The 27,268-nt window shown below is 40.9% G+C and overlaps 1 protein-coding gene across 9 annotated transcripts in view; it reads right to left on the reverse strand.

Annotated features, from left to right (window-relative positions):
• The window catches only part of neo1a (neogenin 1a), a 267,525-nt gene that overhangs the window by 49,256 nt on the left and 191,001 nt on the right, over positions 1-27,268 (reverse strand). For 8 of the 9 annotated variants that reach the window (XM_088333606.1, XM_088333605.1, XM_088333603.1 and 5 more), the window contains exons 8-12: positions 20,929-21,163; positions 19,176-19,330; positions 13,822-13,970; positions 10,325-10,463; positions 8,321-8,370 (exon numbers count right to left, since the gene is read on the reverse strand). In XM_088333606.1, the coding sequence (XP_088189732.1) occupies positions 8,321-8,370; positions 10,325-10,463; positions 13,822-13,970; positions 19,176-19,330; positions 20,929-21,163 (728 nt within the window). The remainder of the gene's footprint in view (positions 1-8,320; positions 8,371-10,324; positions 10,464-13,821; positions 13,971-19,175; positions 19,331-20,928; positions 21,164-27,268) is intronic. The other variant, XM_088333602.1, reaches the window with a different exon arrangement.

Raw genomic sequence — 27,268 nt, forward strand, 5'->3', positions numbered from 1 at the left:
CTGCCCTCTCTCATTTTCCCTCCCTCTTTCTCTTATTTCTTTATCTCTCTTTTTCTTTCTCTTTGATCCACTAGTCCGGCCCCAGACAGAATGTTTGTTCTATCGTGTGGCCCCCGAGTTAATATGAGTTTGACACCCCTGCGCTAGAGGGATTTGACCCTAGAAGCACATTTAAGAGCTAAACCATTTCTTGGGCACCTGTTTGTATACTGTATGACCAACTCAATTGGTGAGTTTGAATGGTTGCTATTAGCATTAGATAAATGCTAACCGATGCTAGTGCTATCATGAACACTGTTTTTGTTTACAGATACTGTTTCTGTGCTACAATCAATTATGTTGATGGGCTAATAATTAGCATGCTAAAACATGGTTGAAATGTAATATAAAGCAGTTCAACTACTAATCTGGATGTTTTCCGCTATAACATTTGCTATGCTAAAGTTAGCTGTAACTTATTTGGAATTTTTTGGTCTATGTAGGCCAGATTCCCTACTTTGGACTTCAATCATATGAATGGCGGGCTGAAAATTTAGGCAAAGAGCCTAAGAATGCCCCTTCCTGTCCACCTCCTGAGAAACCTGGTCTGGTAGAAGGTGCTCGAGCCTATCACTCATTCTGGGGCGGCAGTAGCTCAGGAGGTAGAGCGCTCGTCTTGGGATCAAGGGATCCCGGTTCGAATCCCGGCTCGTCCGTGTTACATGTCGAAGTGTCCTTGGGTAAGACACTGAACCCCTAATACCCCCAATAACATACATGGCTGCAAGGCCGCTATTGGGAAATGTGGAGCACATTGTAAAGCTTTGGGAAGTCATTGAAAAGCGCTATATAAATGCAGATCATTTCATTTCATTCTCTCACATACTCAACATGGCCACAAACAAAGTTTCCTCCGACCAATTGCGCTGTGGACATTAATTAAGTGAACCTATAAATCAAAGGACACTGGCGCTTGGTTTATATATCACCATGAAGTCAGACTGGGGGAACAGCCATTCTGGGGTTTGGTTGACAAATAAATTATGTACAGACGCTGCCCTAGTTACAAAGGAGATCCCGGACAATCGTTCATAAGTTGAATTCATTAGTAAGTAGCTTCAGTGCTATATTTTGTATGTTTAAGTAACCTGTATTGTTTTGTACTAAAAAATAAAAATTTCATAAAATAATATGCTCTACAAAGATAAATAAAGTTAAGTTTCACTTACTTTTGGAAGAAGCACTCAAGAGGTCCCCCTCGGTGGTAAAAAGTGGCCGAAAAAAAGTGCTCCGATCCTTTTCTCAACCGCATCAAGCTTTCTTATTCCACCCCCATTTCAAATGAAACGGCTCGCCTCTTCTTTACACTTTACATCAACCATATTGAATGGATGCAAGAGATATTAAACAATACAAAATCTAACTTACAGCAATGTCCGGATATTTTTCGACATCCCGACATCGTATGTCGAATGGTTGTAAGTAGGGGGGCGTCTGTACATCGATTTCTTATTTTATGACTGCGGGTTGTAAATATTCCTTTGTTTTTGTTTCTATCTCTGTACATTTTCATTTGGTTTTTCAATATATTTGCATACTGTGAAAAACTTGGCCTGGGTCTTTATTTACTGTTTTTCTGCCCTCCAGTAGTTGGACCTATCCTACTGATACCAGTCCATCAGCAAAATATTTACATCATGTTGCGGGATGTCAGTCAATGACTCGATAGCATATAATTTATGGGAAAAAAACAACCTTTGGCTAACCGAGATGGTGCAATGTTGTGGAAAACAAGAACCAAAGGTGAGCTCCTTTATATGGATCTGACAGTGGCGTGCAGGCAAAAACACCAACATGAGAACCCCATGTGGGAATTTTGCTCGAAGGCCCACACTACACGCTGGGATTAATATATTCGGAATTGTGAGTGTGTTTAAAGAGACAGGTGGGGGGTAGCTCGGCGGGAGCGTGGAGTTAATTAATGCTCCCCTACTGTCACCCTGATGCACAAAAGGCTGAGCAGGTCCCACATGCTCTGTTCCGGCCCCGCTGGAAATTTAACATATACAGGATCATGAATACATAGTTCTGGTTTGACATGAACAACCACAGCTCAGGCCAGGTGCATTTGCCTATTTTTTGGCGCAAATTTCAACTGACACCAATAAAAGTCATAAAAATAAATAAGTTACGGAAGCATAACATTCAATCTACATTCAGCGAGCCGGTTACTTGTTTAACACCTAAATTGGGCTTGTTACCATAGGAACAAAGAATGGGTGTCAAACTCGTTTTAGCTTAGGGGCAACGTAGTAGAAAAACCATGCTCACAGGGTCCGAACAAGTAAATTAATGGCAGAAAAAATAAAGTTTATAACTGGCGATCTTTCAAAGGCTCACGATTAAATTCAGGTTATGAATGAGGAGTGTAAGATTTTATTTTAAAATGATTTATGAGGTTTTGCTTTTTTCGATATTTGTCTTCCCTTTGACTAAAAGTTATTCTTTGCATTTGAAACCAAAAAAGTGGAAAACAACACTTGATTGAATTTCCACTACAGTTTATTTAAGTCAGGGAAATGCATGAAAATAGGAAAGTGACAAAAAATACCACAAACACTCAAGGGTATATAAATGCAAATAATTTGAATGATTGTTTCAATAATTTAAACATATTTTTCCGGCCTTTATTTCTTTTTTCATGAAAACATTTAACCTAAATTTCGCAATTTCTCTTAGATTACATATCTATTATAGAAATGAGCTAAAGCTACTTCAAAGTTTTGCAAAGACGATCAAATGCTATCAATCGTATTGCTTTAAAGGTAGTGTGCGCCATTTGAGGTGACTTTAAAAAGTTGAAAGTAGAGTATTTTCTCCAATAAGCAGGTCTTAACAATGCCCAACTGGGTTCATCCATCCATCCAACCATTATCTGCACCGCTTATCCTCAGTAGGGCCTCTGGGGCGCTAGAGCCCATCCCAGCTATCTTCGGGCAGTGGGCAGGGGACACCCTGAACTGGTTGCCAGCCAGTCGCAGGGCACACAAAGAAAGACAACTCACCTGCTCATTCACACCGAGGGACAATTTGCAATGGCCAATTAACCTGAAATGCATGGTTTTGGAATGTGAGAGGAAACCGGAGTGCCCGGAGGAAACCTACGCAAGCACGAGGAGAGCATGCAAACTCTACACAGGAAGGTTTGATCTCACGACCTCAGAACTGTGCCGCACATGCGCTAACCACTGCGCCGCTGTGCTGCCCCAACTGTGTTCAAAGAGTCTTTACAAACAGCGCGTCCATGACTTTATGGAGTACAATAACATCCGGATGGTTTGTTTCTTCAACAGTTCTCTGGTTGATAAATGATAGTCAGCAAATTCAGCTATAATGGTCGGTTTGCTTTGGTGACATCCAGTGGACATATTTAAATGTAAATGTAAATAGTCTGCATTTATATAGCGCTTTCAAAGTCAATAAAAACCTCCCAAAAAGCTTTACAATGTGCTTCACACTTTTCCTTTTTACACACTAACTAACATAAAGCAGCGTCAGCCGTGCAAGGCAACTACCTGCTATCGGGGGCATTAGGGATTCAGTGTCTTGCCAAAAGAGACTTTGACATATAACACGGAGGAGCCGGAAATCGATCCCAAGACGAGTGCTCCACCTCCCGAGCTAATGCTTTAGAATTTGGAAGTGCCTGATCCAGCCCACGTGCCACATGTTTGACAAATTTGTACTAAACACATGACGATCCTGGTCTTTTAACAAATGACTCCTTTAAGAATGTTCATCAGTGTCCATTATTTTGTAGCATTCAAGCCTCAGTTGACTCTCAACACGGGTGGCCAGTTCCCTCACAAGCTGCTCGGGTGTGATAGGATTATTGAAGAGCTTCTTTTTGCGCATTGCTTGGACACTTCTCTCTCACTTAGCCTGAGAGCAGCATTGAACAACCTTGCCAACATTTGCAGTCGGCGCATGCACCGTTTCCTAGGACCTCCGTTTCTATGTTGGGGCTCACGTATTATGAGTACAAAACATCCCCAGAAAATTGTATCCGTCGCTCAGTGAGAGCAAACAAAAAATACCAATGCAGTTTACGATTAGAAGATGTGCAATGCAGTAAACCCTTGCTGTATTGCGGTTTACTTCTAGCGGTTCTGCTATTTTGTGGATTTCCATCCTTATTTTGTTCTGCAGCAGACAACACACAGAAAATGCTATCACAGGGGCGGAGGGCTGTGTGAGTGCGTTGGCTAGACATGACTGCCTGTGTGCGTGACTGTGATAGGCTGATGTATCCTGTCAGTCAAAAAGCAGGACTGGCGCACAAGTCAGTATGTCCACCCACCCAAAAAAAAAAACTGCTGATCACAACTATAGATAGTAATTTAGCGGTTTGTTACATTGAAAATAAAATCATAAATTAAGTCGGACTCTGGCAGCACGGTGGCGCAGTGGTTAGCGCGTGTGCGGCACAGTTCTAAGGTCTTGGGAACCTCCTGTTTGGGTTCAAATCCAGCTACCGGACTTCCTGTGCGGAGTTTGTATGTTCTCCCCGTGCTTGCGTGGGTTTCTCCGGTTTCCTCCCACATTCCAAAGACATGCATTTCAGGTGGATTGGCCGGTGCAAATTGTCCGTAGGTGTGAATGAGCGAGTGAGTTGTCTGTCCCTGTGTGCCCTGCGATTGGCTGGCAACCAGTTCAGGGTGTCCCCTGCCCACTGCCCGATGATTGCTGGGATGGGCTCCAGCACCCCCGCGACCCTGCTGAGGATAAGCGGTGCAGCTAATGAGATGAGATGAGAAGTCGGACTCTGCAACTCTTGCTTCTCTGCAACGCTTTACACTCACTGATCCAATTTTTGCAGTATGCTTTTGAGCAGCCGGTCTTTGACCTTAATACGGATGGAAAAAAATACTTCTGAGGCCTGCTGCTGTTCAGATGATTGATAAGGGTATGCACACCCTCTTAAACAGCTGGGCTTGGGGTCTCTGCCAAGAATCTAATCATGTTTTAAAGGCCGTTTGAGAAGTAAATCATAGTTGCTCTCACACATACACGACTACGCTCCTTGTAATTATGCACAAACACCAATATACTCTCTCACACTCTACTATATTCCCTCACACATACTACTAAACTCTCATACCGACACTAACATACTTAAGTCAAATACATTCTACTATACTCTTGCACGTATCCTACTATACTCTCTCACAAATACTACGCTACTAGGTGCAACTCCAGTTTGACGTCGAGCTGTACGACATATTCACACAGGTCAGTGTGCATCACCAAGGTTACCAAAAGTACGCAAAGTAAAACAACATTTAGTGGTTACATCACTTCGCCTCTCTAAGTGTGAAAAACCCCTATTAATAATGGCAATTTTAATGGTTAATGTGAGAAAGAATAGTAGTGTGTGTGAGAGAGTATAACAGTGTGTCTGAGTCAAAGTAGTGTGTAGTGGTGTGTAAGTGAAGGTATACACATTTATGTAGGAGTATGGTAGAATGTGTGTTATAGTATAGTAGTATTTGTGTCAAAGCATAGTAGTATGTGTGAGAGAGTATAGTTGTAACTGTTAGAGTGTAAAGTAGTGTGTGTATGAAAGTATAGTAATATGTGTGGGAGAGTATAGTAGTATTTATGTCAAAGCATAGCAGTATGCGTGTGAGTTCGTAGAATGTGTGTTAATTCATAGTAGTGTGTGTGAGAGAGTATCGTAGTAACTGTGGGAGCGCAAAGTAGTGTGTGTATGAAAGTATAGTAATATGTGTGGGGGAGTATAGTAGTATTTGTGTCAAACCGTAGTAGTATGTGTGTGAGTTTGTAGAATGTGTGTTAAAGCATAGTAGTGTGTGTGAGAGAGTATTACAGTGTGTCTGAGTCAATGTATTGTGTGTGGGGAAGTATAGTGGTGTGTATGTGAAGGTATAAACATTTATGTGGCAGTATGGTAGAATTTATGTGAGAGTATAGAATTATTTGTGTCAAAGCATAGTAGTATGTGTGTGAGTTTGTAGAATGTGTTTTAAAGCATAGTAGAGTGTGTGAGAGAGTATAGTAGTAACTGTGAAAGCATAGTGTGTGTATGAAAGTATAGTAATATGAGTGGGGGAGTATAATCGTATTTGTGTCAAAGCGTAGTACTATGTGTGTGAGTTTGTAGAACGTGTGTTAAAGCACAGTAGTGTGTGTGTGAGAGTATAGTAGTAACTGTTAGAGCGTAAAGTAGTGTGTGTATGAAAGTATAATAACATGTGTGGGAGAGTATAGTAGTATTTGTGTCAAACGGTAGTAGTATGTGTTTGAGTTTGTAGAATGTGTGTTAAAGCATAGTAGTGTGTGTGAGAGTATAACAGTGTGTCTGAGTCAATGTAGTGTGTGTGGGGAAGTATAGTGGTGTGTATGTGAAGGTATAAACATTTATGTGGCAGTATGGTAGAATTTATGTGAGAGTATAGAATTATTTGTGTCAAAGCATAGTAGTATGTGTGTGTTTGTAGAATGTGTTTTAAAGCATAGTAGAGTGTGTGAGAGAGAATAGTAGTAACTATGAAAGCATAGTGTGTGTATGAAAGTATAGTAATATGAGTGGGGGAGTATAATCGTATTTGTGTCAAAGCGTAGTACTATGTGTGTGAGTTTGTAGAACGTGTGTTAAAGCACAGTAGTGTGTGTGTGAGAGTATAGTAGTAACTGTTAGAGCGTAAAGTAGTGTGTGTATGAAAGTATAATAACATTTGTGGGAGAGTATAGTAGTATTTGTGTCAAACGGTAGTAGTATGTGTTTGAGTTTGTAGAATGTGTGTTAAAGCATAGTAGTGTGTGTGAGAGTATAACAGTGTGTCTGAGTCAATGTAGTGTGTGTGGGGAAGTTTAGTGGTGTGTATGTGAAGGTATAAACATTTATGTGGCAGTATGGTTAAATTTATGTGAGAGTATAGTAGTATTTGGGTCAAAGCATAGTAGTATGTGTGTGAGTTTGTAGAATGTGTTTTAAAGCATAGTAGAGTGTGTGAGAGAGAGTATAGTAGTAACTGTGAAAGCATAGTGTGTGTATGAAAGTATAGTAATATGAGTGGGGGAGTATAATCGTATTTGTGTCAAAGCGTAGTACTATGTGTGTGAGTTTGTAGAACGTGTGTTAAAGCACAGTAGTGTGTGTGTGAGAGTATAGTAGTAACTGTTAGAGCGTAAAGTAGTGTGTGTATGAAAGTATAATAACATGTGTGGGAGAGTATAGTAGTATTTGTGTCAAACGGTAGTAGTATGTGTTTGAGTTTGTAGAATGTGTGTTAAAGCATAGTAGTGTGTGTGAGAGTATAACAGTGTGTCTGAGTCAATGTAGTGTGTGTGGGGAAGTATAGTGGTGTGTATGTGAAGGTATAAACATTTATGTGGCAGTATGGTTAAATTTATGTGAGAGTATAGTAGTATTTGGGTCAAAGCATAGTAGTATGTGTGTGAGTTTGTAGAATGTGTTTTAAAGCATAGTAGAGTGTGTGAGAGAGTATAGTAGTAACTGTGAAAGCATAGTGTGTGTATGAAAGTATAGTAATATGAGTGGGGGAGTATAATCGTATTTGTGTCAAAGCGTAGTACTATGTGTGTGAGTTTGTAGAACGTGTGTTAAAGCACAGTAGTGTGTGTGTGAGAGTATAGTAGTAACTGTTAGAGCGTAAAGTAGTGTGTGTATGAAAGTATAATAACATGTGTGGGAGAGTATAGTAGTATTTGTGTCAAACGGTAGTAGTATGTGTTTGAGTTTGTAGAATATGTGTTAAAGCATTGTAGTGTGTGTGAGAGAGTATAACAGTGTGTCTGAGTCAATGTAGTGTGTGTGGGGAAGTATCGTGGTGTGTATGTGAAGGTATAAACATTTATGTGACAGTATGGTTAAATTTATGTGAGAGTATAGTAGTATTTGTGTCAAAGCGTAGTAGTATGTGTGTGAGTTTGTAGAATGTGTGTTAAAGCATAGTAGTGTGTGAGAGAGAGTATAGTAGTAACTGAGAGAGTGTAAAGTAATGTGTATATGAAAGTATAGTAATATGTGTGGGAGATTATATTAGTCTGTATGAGAGATCATAGTAGTGTTTGTGGATGCGTATAACTGTGTCTGCATGAGACTACAGGTGTGTACATGTGAAAGTATGACAATGTATGTGAAAACAAGTGTGACTTTTAAAATGGCCTCTCATACATTTGTACATAAACAACACTGGTTTGTTCTCAAGTATTGGCAGGCAATTTGTTTTCACACACGAGCAGCTTCTGCTCAGAGTTTAAAATAAAACAAGAAAACCTTTCAAACATAACTTACCTTTGAGTTTTGCACCTCCAGAGTGAAATTTTGAGGAGGGGCACTTGGCACTGCGAGGGAGAAGACAACTTTATAAGCATTGAAAAAAAAGCAAGACTCACAAAATCAATACAAGGGCTGCATAAAAATTGCTGCCTTTATGGAGAGAATAATTCTTAGCTTTGATTGACTGCCTCAGTGAAAGGAGTTTATAATATCCGTTAAATCTGTCAACTGTGGGTATGTGAGGCCATTTGAGACTTATTTAGGAGCAACACAAATAAATTTGACTTGACTTTAAAGGTATTTTATTATTGTGGTTCCACTTTAGTCTGTGAACAGAAGAACTACCTCATAAAAAGAAACTTCTCACAGAAGTCAACCAAAAAAATGTACTATGGTGCCAAACTAGTCAATCACATAATCATGGTTACACCCACATTTGTGGAATATGAAGCGAAAAGTTCTACCTGTCTTAACCAACCTCCTTGTTTGAGTCATTTTCCACGTGCTGCCGAGAGACTAATATCAAAATATCAAAAGTATTGCCCCGCCAAGAACGTTTTGACATATTGCCATATTTCAGACCTTATACTATAGATACAAAACTCAAAATGTTTTCAAAATATTAGAATCGACATGTGAGACAATATCGTCAAAAGAAACCAAATGTGTTTAACATTTTATATTGTGCTTTAAAAAATGAAAAGTACACATTGCAAAAACATTGCCCTCTTTAGGTGAATACTTTGTACAACCTTCTTTTGCTGCGGAAGTCCAAAGTCAGAAGTTTGAACACAGTGTGGTTGTGAAACCGCACAGCACTGCGATCTTTTCAAGGTTTTGTCGTGAGTGATGGAGTTTTGGCCCACCACAATTGTTACTGTTCGAGTTTTTAAAACGCCGACCAATCAGAGGGAAGTTTTAATAATAACACAAGCGAATAAACGTGATTCAAAGTTTGCAAGCACCACACTATGCCACACCCACCGTGTGAGCTCATTGAGTGTCATGGTGGACTCTGTAAACACAGTCCCAGAGTCAACAAACGAGAAGGAAACGAAGCTTGTGCCGAAGACGGGCGGTACATCACTTGGGCGCTAGTAATACACTGGGGAGCCAAGGGGGCGCCAACCTGCGAAAGTTTGGGAAACATTGCTCTAAACATAAAGCTTTGCATTTAGCCCAAAACGTTAAACCTTTGAGTCATCTGTACATATCATTTATTTCTCCCATGCGGCTTTTTGCAAATGCCAAACAGGCCTCTTCATGGTATATTTCAGATAGGGCTTTCTTCTAACGTATCTTCCATAAGAAGCATATTCATGCAGAAGACAACTAATTGTTGTTGTCTTCTGCACAAGTTGTCGCATCTCAGCTGTATATGCCTGCAGGTAGTCCATTGGATCATGGAATGCTTTGTTGCTTTTCTGGTTAGTTTTCCCCTTGTTTGGGCAGAAAGTTTAGAGGGTCAAACAGGTTTTGGTAGGTTTGGATGGGTTTACTGCTCTCTCCATTTTGATATTTTTTTTTAATATGCTCGCAAAGTTCCACGGGAGCTGTGTAAATGCTGCAAAAACTTCTTATAGACCATTCCTGTTTTAACATTTGCACAACTTAATCCCGGATCTGCCTGGTGTGTTCTACAATATTGTCTGTTCGCCAGTATCTCCTTTCACAGACCTCAAAGTCCATCACAGAGCAGGTGCATATAAATGAGATTTAATGACGCGTAGGTGCACTGCAACATTGTTAGTCATTTGGGACGATATCGGATCATTCGTAGGTCATCAGCGAACTGAGAGAACAGGAGGTCTTTTTTTTTCATTGTAAAGTAAAATAATTTGATTGCACTTCACAAATTTGTCTCACATGTTGATTCTTAAAACACATTTTAGCTTTAAGTTTGAAGCCTGAAATGTGACAATATGACAAAAGGTTATTGGTTATACTTTGCCAAAGCACTGTACATCTTGGACTTCCCTGTGAAGTAAGGTAACCTAGTACAATTTTGTTTCCACTGACCGTCAGACAATGTGCGGACCAGAATATCATCAGTGGAGACCCCTGAACCGTGCTTGTTGTTGGCCACCACACGAAAACTGTACTGCGTGTTTTTCTTCAGCCCGGTCATGGTGTATGACGGCCCGTCAACGTCCAAATCCTAGAACACATACATAAAAACATGAGCCTTGAAAATATGAATTACAAAAGACAAGAAACTTAGATTTAAAATGTGGTTTTAACCCTGGAGAACCCAAAAGCTCTTTTCTTCTTTGGAAATGTATGACCAGTGGGTTGCCGACCAAAAAGTAAATTTTTTTAAAAAGTTTTCCATATAAAGCAAAAGTCTTGTGAAAAAAAAATCTTGTGAAGTAAAGTAAACCATGTCCTTAAAACATTTTTTCAATAAAGTGGCAAGATTATAATTAAAATTATAATTTTACAGTGCAAAAGTTATTTGTCAAGTACAAATACATGAGCCTGTAAATTGGATTTGTTGTATTCTTGAACATTTGCACAACTTAATCCCGGACCTGCCTGGTGTGTGCTTTGGTCTTCACAATGTTGTCTGTTCGCCACTATCTCCTTTCACAGACCTCGAAGCCCATCACAGAGCAGGTGCATATAACTGAGATTTAATGACACGTAGGTGCACTCCAACATTGATTTTTTTCTATTCTTTCAAAGTAGGAAAAAGGAAAAAAAAAAGAAAAAAAGAAATAAAGGTTCTTACTTGGCAGGTTTTGAATATCGAGGGACCTTTTTGGAAAGCAACACCCATGAAAAATGAGCGATTACTGTTTACTGCGTCCCGGACGCTAACATGGAGCTAACCGGCTTCAGCGCTGTTAGGGCAAACAGAGACACAAAAGCCTGCGGGAAGCGCAGAGGAGGTGGGCTCGCTATCTACGTGAACACAAGGTGGTGTAACCCTGGGCACAAAGATTTCCATCTGCTGCAGGGACGTCGAACTTTTGGCCTAGCGTGTGACTTCATCCACTCCGCTGTTGCTAAACTACAACACAGCACCCCGAAGCCATCCTGTTAATCTGGTAATAAACAACGCAAGGATACTGCTGGAAGTGTGAATTTCCCTACGGGGATGAATAAAGTATCCATCTATTTAGCCATCTATCTATTGAGCAAACTGTAGTTTCAGCAAAGTCATTTTTGTTTTCATTTTCAAGCTTAGACTGCTTTTTATCTCAACCAAACATAATACTATCTCCACTAGATGATGAACTGACTTAAAAGTGACATAAAATAAACCGGCATGATGCTGCTTATCAATCTAATCTCAATTCCGACTTTCGAACTGCAGTTAACGCTTTCTCTCAAGTTTCGCTTCGCTAACTAGGCCAATCAGCGTGTCCTAAATTACTTCAAAGCCATTAGCATCCACTCCTAAGTTTGTCGACATAACAATGCTTCCACAGAAGCCTAATTATAACGTATTTACTCGGGTGTGACTCTAGTCTGCAGCAATGCTTAAAAAATGCATAAAGGGATACAGTATGTCATCATTTCCTTTTGCCACTATAGTGTTAGAGGTCATTTCTTTGCAGGCCTCTCTACTTCCTAGTTTGCACCAGCTCATCTCAGGCGGTTTTCTCCAGGGAGCTGAGGCAGCATTACTTAATGCACTGGATGACGATTCATTCATTATCTATCATATGAAAGGTTTTTGAATACCTCACTCACTTGAGTGTGGCAGCTGCAGGGCCTGACTAAATGCTTAACCCTCAAATTTTTACTACAATGGCACAGCTACCTGTAGACATTTACTGTACTCAGCTTTGGAAAGCAATGACAGTATTCCCTCGTTGTATCACACTTTACATTTCGTCAACTTTTATCGTCTGTGCATTGTGCTCTACAGCAGACAACACAAAGTAAATGCTGTGATAGAGGCTGGTTGCGAAAGGCTTTGAGTATTTGTTTGGTGGGCGTGACTGCGTGTCATACTGTGATAGGCTGGTGTATGTTGCCAGTCAAATAGCAGGGTGGACGCACAAGTCGATGTGTCTCACAAAACCAACTGTGATGCATGGCGACAGCAAGTATTTGGGCGACTTGTTACATTAAAAAGAAATACATCAATTCAATCCAATTTTAAATAAAATCAAAAGAGGGCTAAACAAAGGGTTATCACCACCACATGCTCCGTGGATTGTTATCAGGTCCGAGAAAAGACTGAGGCGGTGTCTGGAGATAAAGCAATAACAAGGCTGCAGGTCTAGCCTAATGCGGCTAGGCTACGTAAACCGCCACACCTGTCAAGCATGTATCTCACTAACGCCAGATCCATTACCCATGAAATGGATGACCTGGATCTACACCTCACGGTAAACTACTGCGATTCTGACTTTTGAATTGTAATCAGCTCAGAGACCTGGCTCAATACGAGAATCCCCGATGTTGGCGTGCGACTAGTCGGCCACCCTCTACATTGCTTTCTTATACTGAAAAGAAAAGCCTTCCTGTTCTAATGTACTATTGTGTAATGACAAGAAAAAACATTAATTCAACTGGAACTCTATGTTCTGTGTTTGTTTTTTTTGTTTGACTGCAGTTGTATATAATATATGTCACTGATATCTACTAAATACATAGAAAAGTAACTACATTAATAAATGTTTCTACTAGCGCAGGATTCTTATGAATAAAAACAAGGGATTACTCAATTTCCTATGTGAAAAATGTGTTTAAGAATAGAGAAATTCTAGATATAAGCCGGGTTTGGGAGCAAATTAATCTTGTATGTGGAGGGGCAAATTATATGTCTATTAAGAATTATTTGGAAGAGTTATTCATATTCATTCACATCATGGCGGCGCCCCTGTTCGGCTGCGGCTGCATCGGCTCGCAACAGTTTTTTACACGTCGGCCATAAGACCCAGTCTTCGACTCAGTTTTGACGGCGCACAAAGTCGGCTCGAACTGCAGATTAAGATACGATCGCAGTTTTTTTTTTGCTGGATATGCGATCATCCAGACATCAAGCGCTCGGTGCTACGACCACTCGGGAGTGTTTATTAACCACGGACTGCTATGTCAACAAGAGCCAGCGGCCTACAAAGCAGCGAAGCAGAGTGGCAAGACAGGGCGTGACCGCCAGACGAGGAAGCGAGGTTGTCGGGCCGTGCTAACAGCTAGGCTAAAGGCTAAACGCCTCTCCCATCCATTCTCCAACGTTCGCTCTCTGGACAATAAACTGGACCATTTAACAACTGGAAGTGGCATCGAACCGCGAGATGACGAACTGCTGCGCTAAAATTCTGACGAAGACATGGTTCATCTTATCTATCCCGGCTGACGTTCAAAGTAACTGTGCGGGTCAGATGTATCGACATTTCGTTCTGTATACACGTGTATACGAATGACAATAAAGTAAATCTGAAATCTGAAATCTGAATATATTTGTAAATATAATAATATTACTACAATGATATTGTAATGTAAACTAAGGAACCCTCCCAAACTCCTCAAAGAAGCTCATCTGAAGCTTTGTAACACACCTGTTCATTCCCAATGCTTTTGTCAGTGTAGTATAACTTGTAGGTGAGGACCTCTCCATTGCCTGTGAGTGGTTTCTCCCAACTCAGAGTGACAGAAGTCGGCGTCGTTGATGTGGCCTGCAGATTTGGGGCCGGGCCGGGAACTTGAACTGAAAAAGGAAATACAGATTACAGCAGGATTATACATGAGAAGAAGTCAAGTGTTTTTTTTTTAATATTTACAAAAGTGGTATTGTGGCAATCGTGAGACCTTTTTTTATCATAATACTTGAATGTGTGTTATTGAATTGCTTTATCCATGGGGTGGCACACATTCATTTGTAGGTAGGTGTATAAAGGTAGGAACGCTTGTGTTGTCGGTTTTGACCGCTACTCTACAATAACGCAGAAGTTGGTTTATTGTTGTGTCTTTGTCTTTTGTGTCTTTTGTAATCGGTGTATATAACGATTATAATTAGACTTAAGATGACCGTTTTAGTTAATCCGATGACCATTTTAAGTGTTCGTACTTTAGATCACAGTAAAAGTAGCTCAAGTTATCTCCTCAGTAGGGTCGCGGGGGTGCTGGAGCACAGGGGTCTGAAATTCAATTACCTTGGGGGGCCACCTGAGTTAGCTTCTAAGTTAGCTAGGGCCAAGCAAAGCTCTGATAACAATTTTACACCTTTCTCAGATATATTTTTAAACATTTGTCATACAAAATCTATTTTTTTAATTGCATTAACAAACACAAATATTTCCAATTGACTGTGCTTAAATTACACTTTCAAAATTTGCATTCACTTTACATAACGTGACCTTCACACGAATGTAGCTGGCATAATTGTTCAGCATCTTGCTGCTGTTGTATCCCCAAACAATTGTTCACTTTGACTCTCCGTGATTTGTACTCTCCCTTGTGCTTATGAGCACTTTTATTGATTGCACTATACAATATAACAGTATATCGTGATCAAATTACACACACTGTTGCAGTGGGGGAAAAAAAAAAGGAATTATAGTAAAAGAAATTTAAAACCAGTTCCTTATTTTGTATTGGATCTCATCAGAATTGAAAACTGTAACAGTGTATAATAAATCCCCACTAGAGGCCACTGTCTCATAAGAGCACGTCGGCGTGTGTACATTCAAATAAATCTCACTACATAAACCTAAAATACAACCACTGGACACAATTTGAAAGATTCAAATTGTCTTTAGCTTGAGCAAAGGAACATTCCCGCTAGCAACAGGACATAAAAGCCGATATGAATCGCCGTAAGCGATGATAAACGGTTTTGATCACTTTGAGTCACCCAAAATTTTCAAAAAGGCTGAGGGGGAAAGAGAAGTGAAATGGTGCATCTAGGTCAATTTGTGTCTTTGTAGTTTGTATTGTTCCTTGTGATTCTGTAGCACTACACCATACAGTGACATATAGCGTGTAGGGATTTTTCTAGCTTTTCCCAATTTCTCCTGTACTATTAAAAAGAAAACCCGGTGTGAATCGTGAATTTTGCAGAGCCACACGTATATTTTCAAGGATTTCAAGCCCTGTATGAACCCTGTTAAATACAAGTGAGGCAATGTATATATTTAAAAAAAGGTGTCAAAAAATGTATTACCGTATTTTCCAAACTATAAGGCGCACCCCCAAAAAATAGTTTTTGGTCCTATTTTTTCCGTACATAAGGCGCACCGGATTATAAGGCGCTACAATGGGAACGTGGACAAAACAGTCAGATAGTTCAGTCAAACTCATTACCCCCTAAACATTCCCAAAGCTTGCAAAGAAGCAAATACGTGTCTCAGACATGTACGGAAACGGTGTCTATACGATGTCACCAATCACTCAAATGCATCGTTCCAAATATCATTCGGAAGGTTAAAGTATTGGGATTCAAGTAATGCCAAACATTTCTTAGTTTCCATTTTATTTTTTGCTGGCAACTGTGTGGACAGCAAAGTAAGAATTTTATTGTGCAGGGAAACGGGGTTCGTTACTGTGCATATGACAATAAACACAACACTTTGAGCCACAGAGCTCACCTAGGTTCTCTTGCAGCCATCACTTTTAACAATGATACGTAACCATGGTCTTCTTACAACCGTGAGTGTAGTAAATCCAGGAGAGTAAAATATTTACAAATACAGACTAGTAAAACATGTTTTCTCTATGCCGTAGACAACCAAACTTGCTATTCACATTCATCTTTTTCGGCCAATTGCAGGCTTTGTTTCGCCTATTTAGCATATGCGAGCCTGTAAATGATAAAAAGGATCCGCCCCTTTTACCTCAGAATAACTTTAGCCAATAGTGACTGATTCAAATGATGATTGACACATTGGTTAGGAAATGAAACGCCGGTATATAAATCCCGGCATACACCGCGGACTACTTCGCCTTCAGGGGAAAATCTATTCGGCGGCTAATTGCCTTAGTTGCAAGACTTTGCGACTTAATATTGATCCAATTATGTGTTATAAGGCGCATGGTCAGCTTTTGAAAAAAATAAAGGCTTTTAGGTGCGCCTTATAGTGCGGAAAATTCGGTACTTAATAATTATTATCATCGGAATCGTAACCCGTGAATCATACCTCCTGATGTGCCTAAGATTCCCAATTATAGGCCATCAAAAATATGCAGCAAGGTGTAATGACTGACGATTGTAAGATAATTTATATTTAACTGAGTTATGCCAACAGGTCTGCCAGATACGATTTGTACTTAGCAGCATGGCTTGCAAGCTTTGGACGCCGAAACACGCTACGTACTTTATATCGTAAGCTGTGCTCCAGATTTTCCCTACTAGAGAGACAGGCTGCCATTTATCAGTGTGCATAGAGGCTGAAAGTGCCCGGGTCATGTTAAGACCGTCTCTGAAGAGCTACAATAAGCTCCAGGCAAGCGGATCAAAAGTTAAAGCTCGATTTGAACCTCCAACCTCACAAGAGACAGAAATATGGTGTGCAGGTAAGCCAGGTAAACCATTAGCGTCAACTATTGGACAAGTCGACTCAGACTATCAGTCGAAATGTATGGATTTATTTGACTGGCAACCAGATGAGGACAGTGAGGGAACAAGAAACAATGAAAGGGATGTACATTTTTTTATGGTAACAGATTAAAAATCTATATCAAATTTGAGATCTTCTTTCAATATTTGTTGTTTTCTTGGATTACATTTTATATTGTTAATTCACTTGGCTATTTTCTGTGTAAATTTACAAGTTATTGTGACGAGCTTTCATGTTCATTAACACATAGCTGTTTGTTGTCCTTTTTTTAAAAGCCAGTTTTTGAAAAGTCCTCGAGTCCTTGGACAATTGGAAATCTCGGTGATCTGAGTGGTGAGCTACCCAAGACCAAGAATCCACATCAAGGATCTGATTCATCATAGAGTTCTGCATCAAGGTATTGGTAAGAATTGGATTATCTCTTCGTTTTTGAAGGTGGACTCATCAACTTTGAGAACCAGCAATCCCCAAGGGTATGGTGGTAGGTGGTGGTGGTCTGCAATTATATGGCGCTTTTCAAGTCAATCCTGAATTGGATAATATCATTATGTTATTTTCTTTGTGTATTTGATTAACCTTTCTGTCTTTCTCTGCCTATTTAATGAGCCTGCTTGTCATTCACTGAAATTGTAATGTATTATTGTGTGATTTTGGTTTATTGAAAAACCCCATCAGTGCGCATACATGTATATTTTACGACTAATAATTGATTATCAACTGAAATTAGAGTAGCTGACTGGTCCTCAATTTGAAACAGGAAAAAAAAACCTCAGTTAAACCATGATTTACTAATTTTAGGATTTCCCATCAAACACCTTAAACCAAATTAAAGCGTTATTTTACTATAATTGGTGTTAAAACGTGTCTATTGTCTTGTTCATTGTTAATTAAATGGCTGGCTTTTGTTTGAACTAAATTCAACTCTAGTGTTTTCCATTTTTTATTTTACCGCTCATCAGACCTAGAACTAGTCCAGTAGCTTCTCTTACTTCTGCCTAACAGCATAGCTAATATAGTCTGCAATCCAAACAAGGAGTGTGAGTGATTGAGTTTCTGACAAAAAGTTACCGGGCAACTCTGAAAAGTTGCCTGCCCAGCCATAAAGTTGCCTGCCCCATTTTTCACAACTTGAAACACATAAGACGACTAATCGCAAAAAAAACCACTGTTGCAAAGTATTAAGGAATGGTAATCAGAATATATAACAGAACAACACTTCAAAATTAAGTTTATTATAAATCTACTTATAACATTCATTGCATGTATTTGTTTTCCATCTGCCATCAGTATGTACCTGTATTTACTCATCTTCATTCAAGCAATGTTTGCGTTGCGTTGTCGGCTACAAGCGACGTAAACTTCCCTTTCCACGATGCTTTTAATGTACGTCTACGTTTTGTAGCGTCATAAATCTTGTTAGCTTCTTTTGAACTTTCTTCTGGGGCTGAGGTTTTAGCCCGATTCTTAAAAGCAAATGCACGACCTTATAACATTCCGAAAAGTCCAGAAGCACGAAGTTATTCGATGCAGGCTTCTGATTGGCTGTCGAGTATGCAAATTGCCAAACGAACCAAAATTTCTAAACCGAACGAAGATTTCGAAATTGGATTAAAGCAAACGTTTGATTTGAAAAAAAGGAAAGAAAAGAAAAAAACAAAATGTATTTTTTGTTTTTCTTGAAAAAGTTGTCGGTCACCCGAGCAGAGATGTTTTGTAAGTTGTACGTCCGACGTAATAAATGCACGCCCCGGGCGTCTGGGCAAACGTTATTTCAGACACTGGAATGAGTACAAATGACAGTGAGTGAGGGACGTAAGAAGGAGATTCCATTCACCGCAAAGGGTGTGAAATGAGCGCATCTAAGTCTATTTTGTCCTTTATGACTCATAATTCTCCTCCAGTGGAAATATATTCATGAGGGACTGGAAGGCAAAGAATTTAGGAACGCAAAATGTTACTTACGAAGGTAAGCTCAGTTTAGAGCACCCGACACGCACACGTACTAAAAGACTAAATGCATGCTTTGGGGTAAACAACTGGAGAAAATTTACCAACCCTTAGGTATGTTGTTGGGTGGACGAGTGTAAAAAGAGCTTGCTGTTTCTACGTGTGTTCTGTGGTGGGAGCCTGTTTGAAGCTTGTGTTTGCGTACGCCAAGTGAATATTTGCATGGGTGAGGGGCTTATTTGCACATTTGTGTGCTTCTTTTGAGTGCAACCTGTTTTCTTGTGCGAGCGGCTTCCGACAAACCAGCCGAAGTTTGTCTTTTTGTTTACGGATCTTGTTGACCGAGCACACAAAAGGACCGCACCGCTGTGTGGTGTGTGCACATGGAGGCGGGGATGTGTTTGCCTCACCTTCAGCCTGGGTGGCCACCTTCAGCCCAGCGGAGCTTTCCCCCTGCCCGTTGAGGTTGTGGGCCACGACCCGAAAGCGATATTTGGTGTCTGGCATCAGATTCTGGATGGTGACCTGCAATTCCCCTGGTCTGCTTGTGTTTACAACACGCTCCCTGGTGTGGACACAAAAAAACAAACATATCAGCTTAGAACTGCGCTTGTAATTGGGATGGTTCCCATTTACAGTAGTTATTAGGGTTCTAATTATAAATGTAATTAAATTAACATGACCATGAGGTTAATTTCAAGGCAATTTTATGGTCATTTGGAAGCCAATTCACTACCTCCTTAATTGCTTTGTTTTGAAAAAGGGTCAAAACCTCAATGACTGGAAATTGCCGTAATATGTATTCGATTAGTTATAACACATTAGTGCAAACCAATGGTAAAGATTTATATTCCATTATACTAGTATTTACAGTAACAACTAGGGCACAGTTGTCAAACAGGCACAGCGACAAGTCAAATGAAAAGGAAAATATTTGACAGGAATTCTTTTAAAGGTATTCATGAAGACTATTTTTTTCAGTTAGGCACATAATGTGTAGTGTTCCTTCCCACAACAATGCAGATTTGTTGCAAAATATTCCAAACGCTGGGGACTCCAAAATGTTGTCTTCCAGTTGACTTATCTAGCTCTTTTGCTAGAGACTGTGACTTCATTGAAGGAACACATGACTTTCAACATGACGAATTCCGTTAACACATCAGGTGAGGCAGCTCAGAAACAGACGGCAATTGTAGTTAAGTGATTGCATACAGCTAATTTCTGCTTGGAGAAATAGGGGCTTACCCTGGCGCTGGGGTCCTGGTGACTGTTTTGTCAGTCTAAGCCCCATTTAGCCCCCCATTAGCAGCACACATTGTAGGCCGGCAAGTGGTTTTACCTTGCCCGCTTGTTTAAGATCAAGCGATGGTGTAATTGTAATCCTGTGCAGTCCTTTGAGACATCTTGTGATTAAGGGCGATACAAATAAATGTGACTTGACTTGTGACTTGGTCAAGCTTGCCGTGTCCATTGGTTTATTCTTGGCCAGGTTCTCTTTTGTCGCTGTTGCCCCTTTTCGTTGTTTGTTCCTGGTGAGCCTGGCTGCTCACTGACTGTTTTTTGGTAGGCCAGCTTGTTTTTCCACCGTAGCTGCGGCTGCTTTGTTTGATCGGTCCCAGTTAGTCTCTGTTCGTTCTCCGTGTGGTATTTTTTTACCCAGTTACTCCCTTTTTGGCTGCTCTCCTTTTGTTGTACCATTACTTCATCCACCAGCGACACAACCCCAAGGTATTCTCCATAAAAACCACCAAAACTTCACTTGAATCACTTGTATCCTCTTTGACTAATTAACACGTAAAACAATACGGTGAGTGGCTTCCTCAGATACCGATGTTCTTCACATGATGACACAGCTCAGGAGGTCAAAGACGAGACAGGCTGTCTTCAATATGCATTATCTCGTAAAATAATTGGATTATACCAATGAAATGTATATAGACTTTATGCAAAACCCATGTACTATTTCCTGACATTTTGCATGCTTTAAAATTTAGAAATGAAGAGGAAATGCTTATCTTTAATTAATGAGTATGATCCCTTTTTAAAACGTATTTTAACTACGTTAATGAGATTTTTTCCCCAATGCCCTCAAGCTAAGAACTGCACTCGAAGTGGTTCCACACGGAGGAACGCAAGGCACAATGATGCTATTGAGTGTATTACCTGCTTGTGCCTTCCTGGCTGTAGAAAACAGAGTAAGTTATCTCATCTCCGTGCGGTTCAGCCGGCGGGCGCCAGGTCAGCTTGATGAAGCGGGTGGACACCAACGAAGCCACCACGTCGCGGGGGGAGGAGGGAGTTGGTCCTGCTGGACCAGCTACACCCCCAAAGCCTGGCGTTACATGGTCAGTAGTGTTAGGAGTCAGTGAGGGGGGAGAGGCAGGGGGGAGGGCTACATCTTGGGAGTGGGAAAAGGATTTGGAGGGACAAGGGTAAGGGGAAACAGGGAGGGGAACAGAGACAGCATGGTGGGTGGAAATGGCAGAAAGGATGCCCAGAAACAGAAAGGGGTTGGGAAGAGAGCGGAATGGAAATGAGGGTGAAACGAAAGAAAGGAAACAAAAACAGAAGAAAAAACAAAATAACAACAACGTAACAAAAACGACGTTTGGTCTCACAAGAAAACACAGAAATCAAACAGTTCTACTACACTTACAAGGCACAATACAGGGGGATCTACACGTGCAGATTTACACTACTTTCTAGAACACAACAATAAATTGCACATGACATTAACACAACTCCTTTGAACATAGGTAGAATTGTCTGTTTGGGTCTAGGACTGCAACGATTGGTCGAATCTGTCGACAAAAAACGTGAACAGAAATAGCCGACAATAGATTAGATTGTCAACTATTGTCTTCAGACACGTTTTTCCAACAGAGGCATCTCTACATGAATATAATCTCTGCTGAGAGTCGTTCATGCGCAATAGCGTCTGTGTCTCGACGGTGACATAAACATACAGAAATGGCAACATGAAGTTCAAGGTTCAAGCACTTTTAAGGACTTTCAAATCAAATTTCTCAATGTATCCAGTCAAATTAAAAAAAGAAATCTGGTGTGAATCATGTATTCTGCAGATCCACAAATACATCTGCTATTTTCAATCCTGTGTACGCATCTATCAAGAGATATAATTTTAAAATATTGAATATATTGCGAATTTCGTGGATCTGAACGATAGGTGTGTAAATATTTTTGAGACAAACATCGCCCAACATTCCGTAGGTGTTGGGTGAAATGACAGTATTTTTTTATTTGCAGGAAATTCTTCTCATTAAAATGTAACTTAATTTTTTGGGATGGCCCATAACTAATGTCCATAACTAATAGATATTCGTTGCACCACTAAACATTCCTAGTGCCCTGTTTAGGTGTAGCATGCATCTGTTCTATCAAGCGTGACCCATAGGGGGCAGTGGCGCTTCATAGGGCAATATAATAATAATAATAATAATAATAATTTCCTTTGTATTGTCATTCTTTTGTAAGAACGAAATGTCGATACACCTGACCCGTTGTAGCGAGCCGATGCAGCCGCAGCCAACAGAGGGCGCCGCCATTTTACCAATGTTATAAGTCTTAGGTATGACTCGGCCGAGGCGCGAACCAGCGACCTCCCAGTCTCAAAGCGGGCGCCCTACCATCTAGGCTACAAACTAATGCAAGCTATCATTAACCGCAAGAGAAAGAAATTTGCAATGGTTTGCCACCAGAGAACAGTGTCAGTGTCATTTTTAAGCAGACTTATTGTGAATGATGGCAACATTGTCAAGCATTTACGAGCACTTCACCCAAAATTCAAGCACTTTTCAGTCCTTGAAAACACAACATTAAAGCTCAAACATTTTCAAAGATTTTAGCACCCGTACAAATCCTGTATTTAATGCCTGCTAATGGTAAAATCAAAAAACTGCATACATAATATACACTGTCCTTTTAATTACATCAGGTATTTGGAAGGGACTAAGGGAAGAGTGGTGGGACTAATCTTTGGCAGGACACAGCAAGATCTACTTTCCATTTGCTTGGCAAGCGGGTGAGACAAACATACGGAAAGTAATGTCATTTCCATTTGCGTGCAGGTCGAGGGGGGAAAATGAAGTTTAAACCAAATACAGTTAAGTGCTCATTGCATTTGAGATGGACAGAATGATTGAAATGCATATGACAGCCGGCTTATTTAGTTGCTACTGCAGGCCACACATTTGGCTTTTAATGGTTTGTTTACAATTCTAGCCTCTATTGGATTGGTGTCAACGATGTGCAGTTATTTTCTTGAAAAGTAAAACAATTCTAATGTACACTTATGCACACACAGAAAAAACGTTTTTATCAGTACCTGCAATACCACAGCAAATTCACAAAAAAATAGGCACTGTGCTTAACCACAAATACAAAACATTCAAATATAGGTTTTACTCTAAATTTGTGAGAAAAACCTCAGAAAGAACAACCCCTAACTAAGAGTATGTTCAAAGTATAGTATACAATAAAGAATAGAAGTACGTACAGTTAAAGCAGGGCACAAATAAAAAATAACAAGTGATTATGGACTTTCAAACATTAATGTTTGCTACATCAAGAATACTTTACTAATAATTAACTGGGGGCGGCAGTAACTCAGGAGGTAGAGCGCTCGTGTTGGGATCCCAGTTCGAATCCCGGCTCGTCCGCGTTACATGTCGAAGTGTCCTTGGGTAAGACACTGAACCCCTAAGATCTAAGCGGCGCCGCCACGAGCGGCTGCCTTTTCCAGCAGCTGCCCTGTTATCTCTCACTTTTTGTGATTTATTGTTTTATTGTCTGCTCCTATCTTCGGTGTTTTTCTTCCCGTTTTGACAACTACACTATGGATTACTTCTATCCTATGGACATGGGTTTTAGCGCACAAAAATGCGTCTATTCAAGGAATCAACTCCTTGCCCTGAAGAATTCTCGTGCCGGTGTGATGAAGGGGCCTATCGTGGAAGAAGAGCCGGAGCTAGCTAAGCGGCTAGCGGCGTTATAAGTCTTCGGTACCATCCGTAATCATGGTAAATGCGAACTCACAACCAAATAAGATCATCGAGTGCTGGTGGAAAACATCGAAGCGCACAGGGAGCGCAGTTGCTGTGTTTTGCGGAAACGTGGCTCACGTTTAGCATTCCGGACGCTAACGTGTAGCCACCCGGAGCTACCCGGAGCTATCCGGCTTCAACGCCGCTATACAGAGACACGAAAGCCGGGGGGAATCGGAGAGGAGGCGGACTTGCTAACACGAGGTGGTGTATCCCTGGATTTTCACAAAGAAAAGATTTCCATCTGCCGCAGGGATGTCGAACTTTTGGACTAGCGTGACGTCATCCACTCCGCTACAAGCACCCCTAGGGCATCACGTTAATCTGTTAATAAACAACGGGGTAGAATGCTGGAAGTGTGAATTTCCCTACGGGGATGAATAAAGTATCTATCTATCTATCTATCTATCTATCTATCTAATAACCCCAATAAGCAGGTTAGCGTCTTACATGGCTGCAATACAAGGCCGCTATTGGGAAATGTGGAGCACATTGTAAAGTGCTTTTGGAAGTCATTGACTTGAAAAGCGCTATATAAATGCAGATCATTTCATTTAATTTCAAATGAGTACCATTTGTACGGGACTACAGTAAACATTCGTTTTTACCGGGATTGCGTTCCAAAAACGTCCTGCGGTAGTCAAAACCTTTATTTATTTGTTTATTTATTAAATACCCAATTTAAGGCTCAATTATTAAAGTATTATTAAGTAAAAGTTCACGGTTCGCGGATCACATAACCACATGGATTGGGGCACTAATAGGGACGCAACTCTGGACAGCCTTTTCCTCTTTTGTAGCATCGCATATCCATGACCTGGATTTCCTTCTCCAGTTCTGCTGTGAGAGACCATGTCTCGCCAGCGTAGAGGAAAATAGAAGTAACCAGTGCTTGCATGAGTCTGATCTTTGATTTCACTCCTACGTTCTTGTCCCTCCAGATGGGTTTAAGTCTGGGAAGTGTGGCTGTGGTTTGAGCTATCCTGGCCATGATTTCTGTTTCTGACCCCTATTTTGATATGACAGCTCCAAGACATTTGAATACGGTGACAAGTTCTAGCTCTCTGAGGTTGATTGTGATGTTTGTGGTGATACCTTGGGGATTGTTGGTCACTGGTTTACTTGGAATGATGGGCTGGGTTGGGCCTAAGATGTCAATCATTACGATTAGTTTGGGCCGAGCTTTTCTCTTACTTTGAAGCAACTGTCTTACAGTCATTGTTTTTCTTTATACAGTCTGGTTTAACTTATATTTCTCTGCAAATGAGAGGCTCTACGTTTTGCGCATCCACGCCTTCACGCCCAACCTTCTCCTCATGTGCAATCCTTGTTGCTGTCTCCCTGAGTAGACCATGCTTGCCGGTAGCGGGGGCCGAGGTTGGCCCATTTCACCTGTCCTCTACCCGAGTCCTCAGGTATAATATAGAATTTTTCAATTCAGACTGGAGCTGAAGGCCTAAGTGAAAAATGCACGGCTCGCTACGGACAATGACGCATCTAACTTCACGTTTTCTGCAAATAATTGATACGCAGCAGAGTAACCAGTGTTTGTCTGCTCAGTCTGCCTTGAACATGCAGGCATGCGGTTGTTACAGTAAGGAAATGTCAACCTCCTACCGCCATCACTGAGTTCCATTCATAGCTGATTAATTGTACCATTAGTCTTTGTGCCCATTGTAATGAATAGCTGGCATTAGGGCTTTAATGAGGACGGTTACTTCAGATCTGCATAATGTATCTGGGCCACAAACACATAATACCACCGGGACAAAGACATGCAGAGAGAACCATTTGTCCTAATATTAAATTAGGGGAGAAAAAAGAATGCAGGTTCAGCGGTGTCAGCTGAGAAGTGCCAGTTCAAAAAGCACTCTTCAAATGAATGACTTACAGGAGCAGTAGTGGTGACCATACAAGGAACTACAAGCACATTTTTCCAAACCTCAAGTATTTAAGATTCTATTTTAAGGTTCTGTTGGTATCATGCATAATGTTGCATGTACTTGCCCCCTCATATCTTTCTGATTTGAATTCCTCCTATGATCCTGCTCGTGTCATGATTACCGATGTGATTCACTTGTGCCTTCTCCTTTGGTGCCAACTGCCTCTGACTCTGATTGGCTCCCTGTCCCTATTTAAACCCACTCCTATCTGTCCCCTTTTGTCAGTCTGTCTCCGAACCTCAGTTAACACTAGGCAAGCCTTTTTTGACCCTGACTCCCACCTGTTTTTTGCTCCTGTCTGTCTCCCAGCTTTGACCTGTTTTTGATCCTGACCACGTCTACTCTCCCGTCTTGGCTTTCGACCTGTTTTGTCCCCAACCACGTCTACTCTCCTATTCCTGGCTTACGACTCGCTTCCCAGCTACTGACCTGTTTTTCCATTCCCGACACCACCATCGCTCTCCGCGGAAGATCCACTTGCGTGTTCAGAGCGACCTGCTCCCCACGTCCAGCAATCACCCGACCGTGGGCGCAACCTTTTCTCGTTCTTCCAATAAAAATTGTGAGAAACGCAACGCAAGTGAGTCTCTGTTCTGGTCCTGACAGCTCGGGGCCCTTGCTCGGGAAATGCTGGTCTACTAGTGATTCCAAGAGCCTGGAGGATTCCTGCAAGTTTGAGAGTGTTTTCCATTCAGGCCCCGGTCCTGTGGAATGCTCTGTCCTCTGAGATCTTCAACCTCAGTAGACGTGTTTGAATCTAGGATAAGAGCACACTTTTCAATTCTATTGGCCCTTTGCACTTGACGTCACATTTCATTCCCTGGAAGTATGAGCGCCCACAACAATCCACAACAGGGATACAACAAAGACTTTCAACCGTGATTTCTTACTGTGCGGTGGGCTGTACGAACCGGCAAGATTCTAAAACCAATTTGGCATTTTATCGTATCCCTCTTGATGAAGACAGAAGACGGTGATTGATGTATGAACCAATGACTGTGGGTTAGACATCGTCCGGGCTGTTTGGTGCCTAGCTCACTCATTCATTCATTCCTTCGCATTCGTTCTGCTGCTGTGTGTTTATTCTCAGAAACTCCAGGCAACTAATTGTAGGCGCGTCCCTAGTCAAACTGAAACTTAACAGTAAAGCCGGGTATACACTGTTGCGTCAAAAGCTACTGGTCACACTGTACGAGTGAATCGCTCAGAAAAAGCTCCTGTCTGTTAAAGTATCTGACTTGCCCATGTTTGAACTGCGTGGTGGATAATAAACGGAGCGGACTTTCAGGTCTTGTTCTCTGTTTTTCATGCTCAGGTTTTTGAGTTTTTCCTTGCTCTCATGTAGGTTTCAGATCAGAGGATGTTTTAATGGTGGTCTGGTCAGCCCTTGAGACTTTATGCGATTAAGGTCTGTACAAATTAACATGACTACTTAAAAGTCCGTCTGAATATATCGTGTTTTAAGAAATCTGAGGGCTGAAAAAGAGGCAATGAAAA

This window comes from Urocampus carinirostris, chromosome 4 (assembly GCF_059441175.1).
Source record: "Urocampus carinirostris isolate Australia breed hairy pipefish chromosome 4, RoL_Ucar_1.0, whole genome shotgun sequence".
Lineage (NCBI taxonomy): Eukaryota > Metazoa > Chordata > Actinopteri > Syngnathiformes > Syngnathidae > Urocampus > Urocampus carinirostris.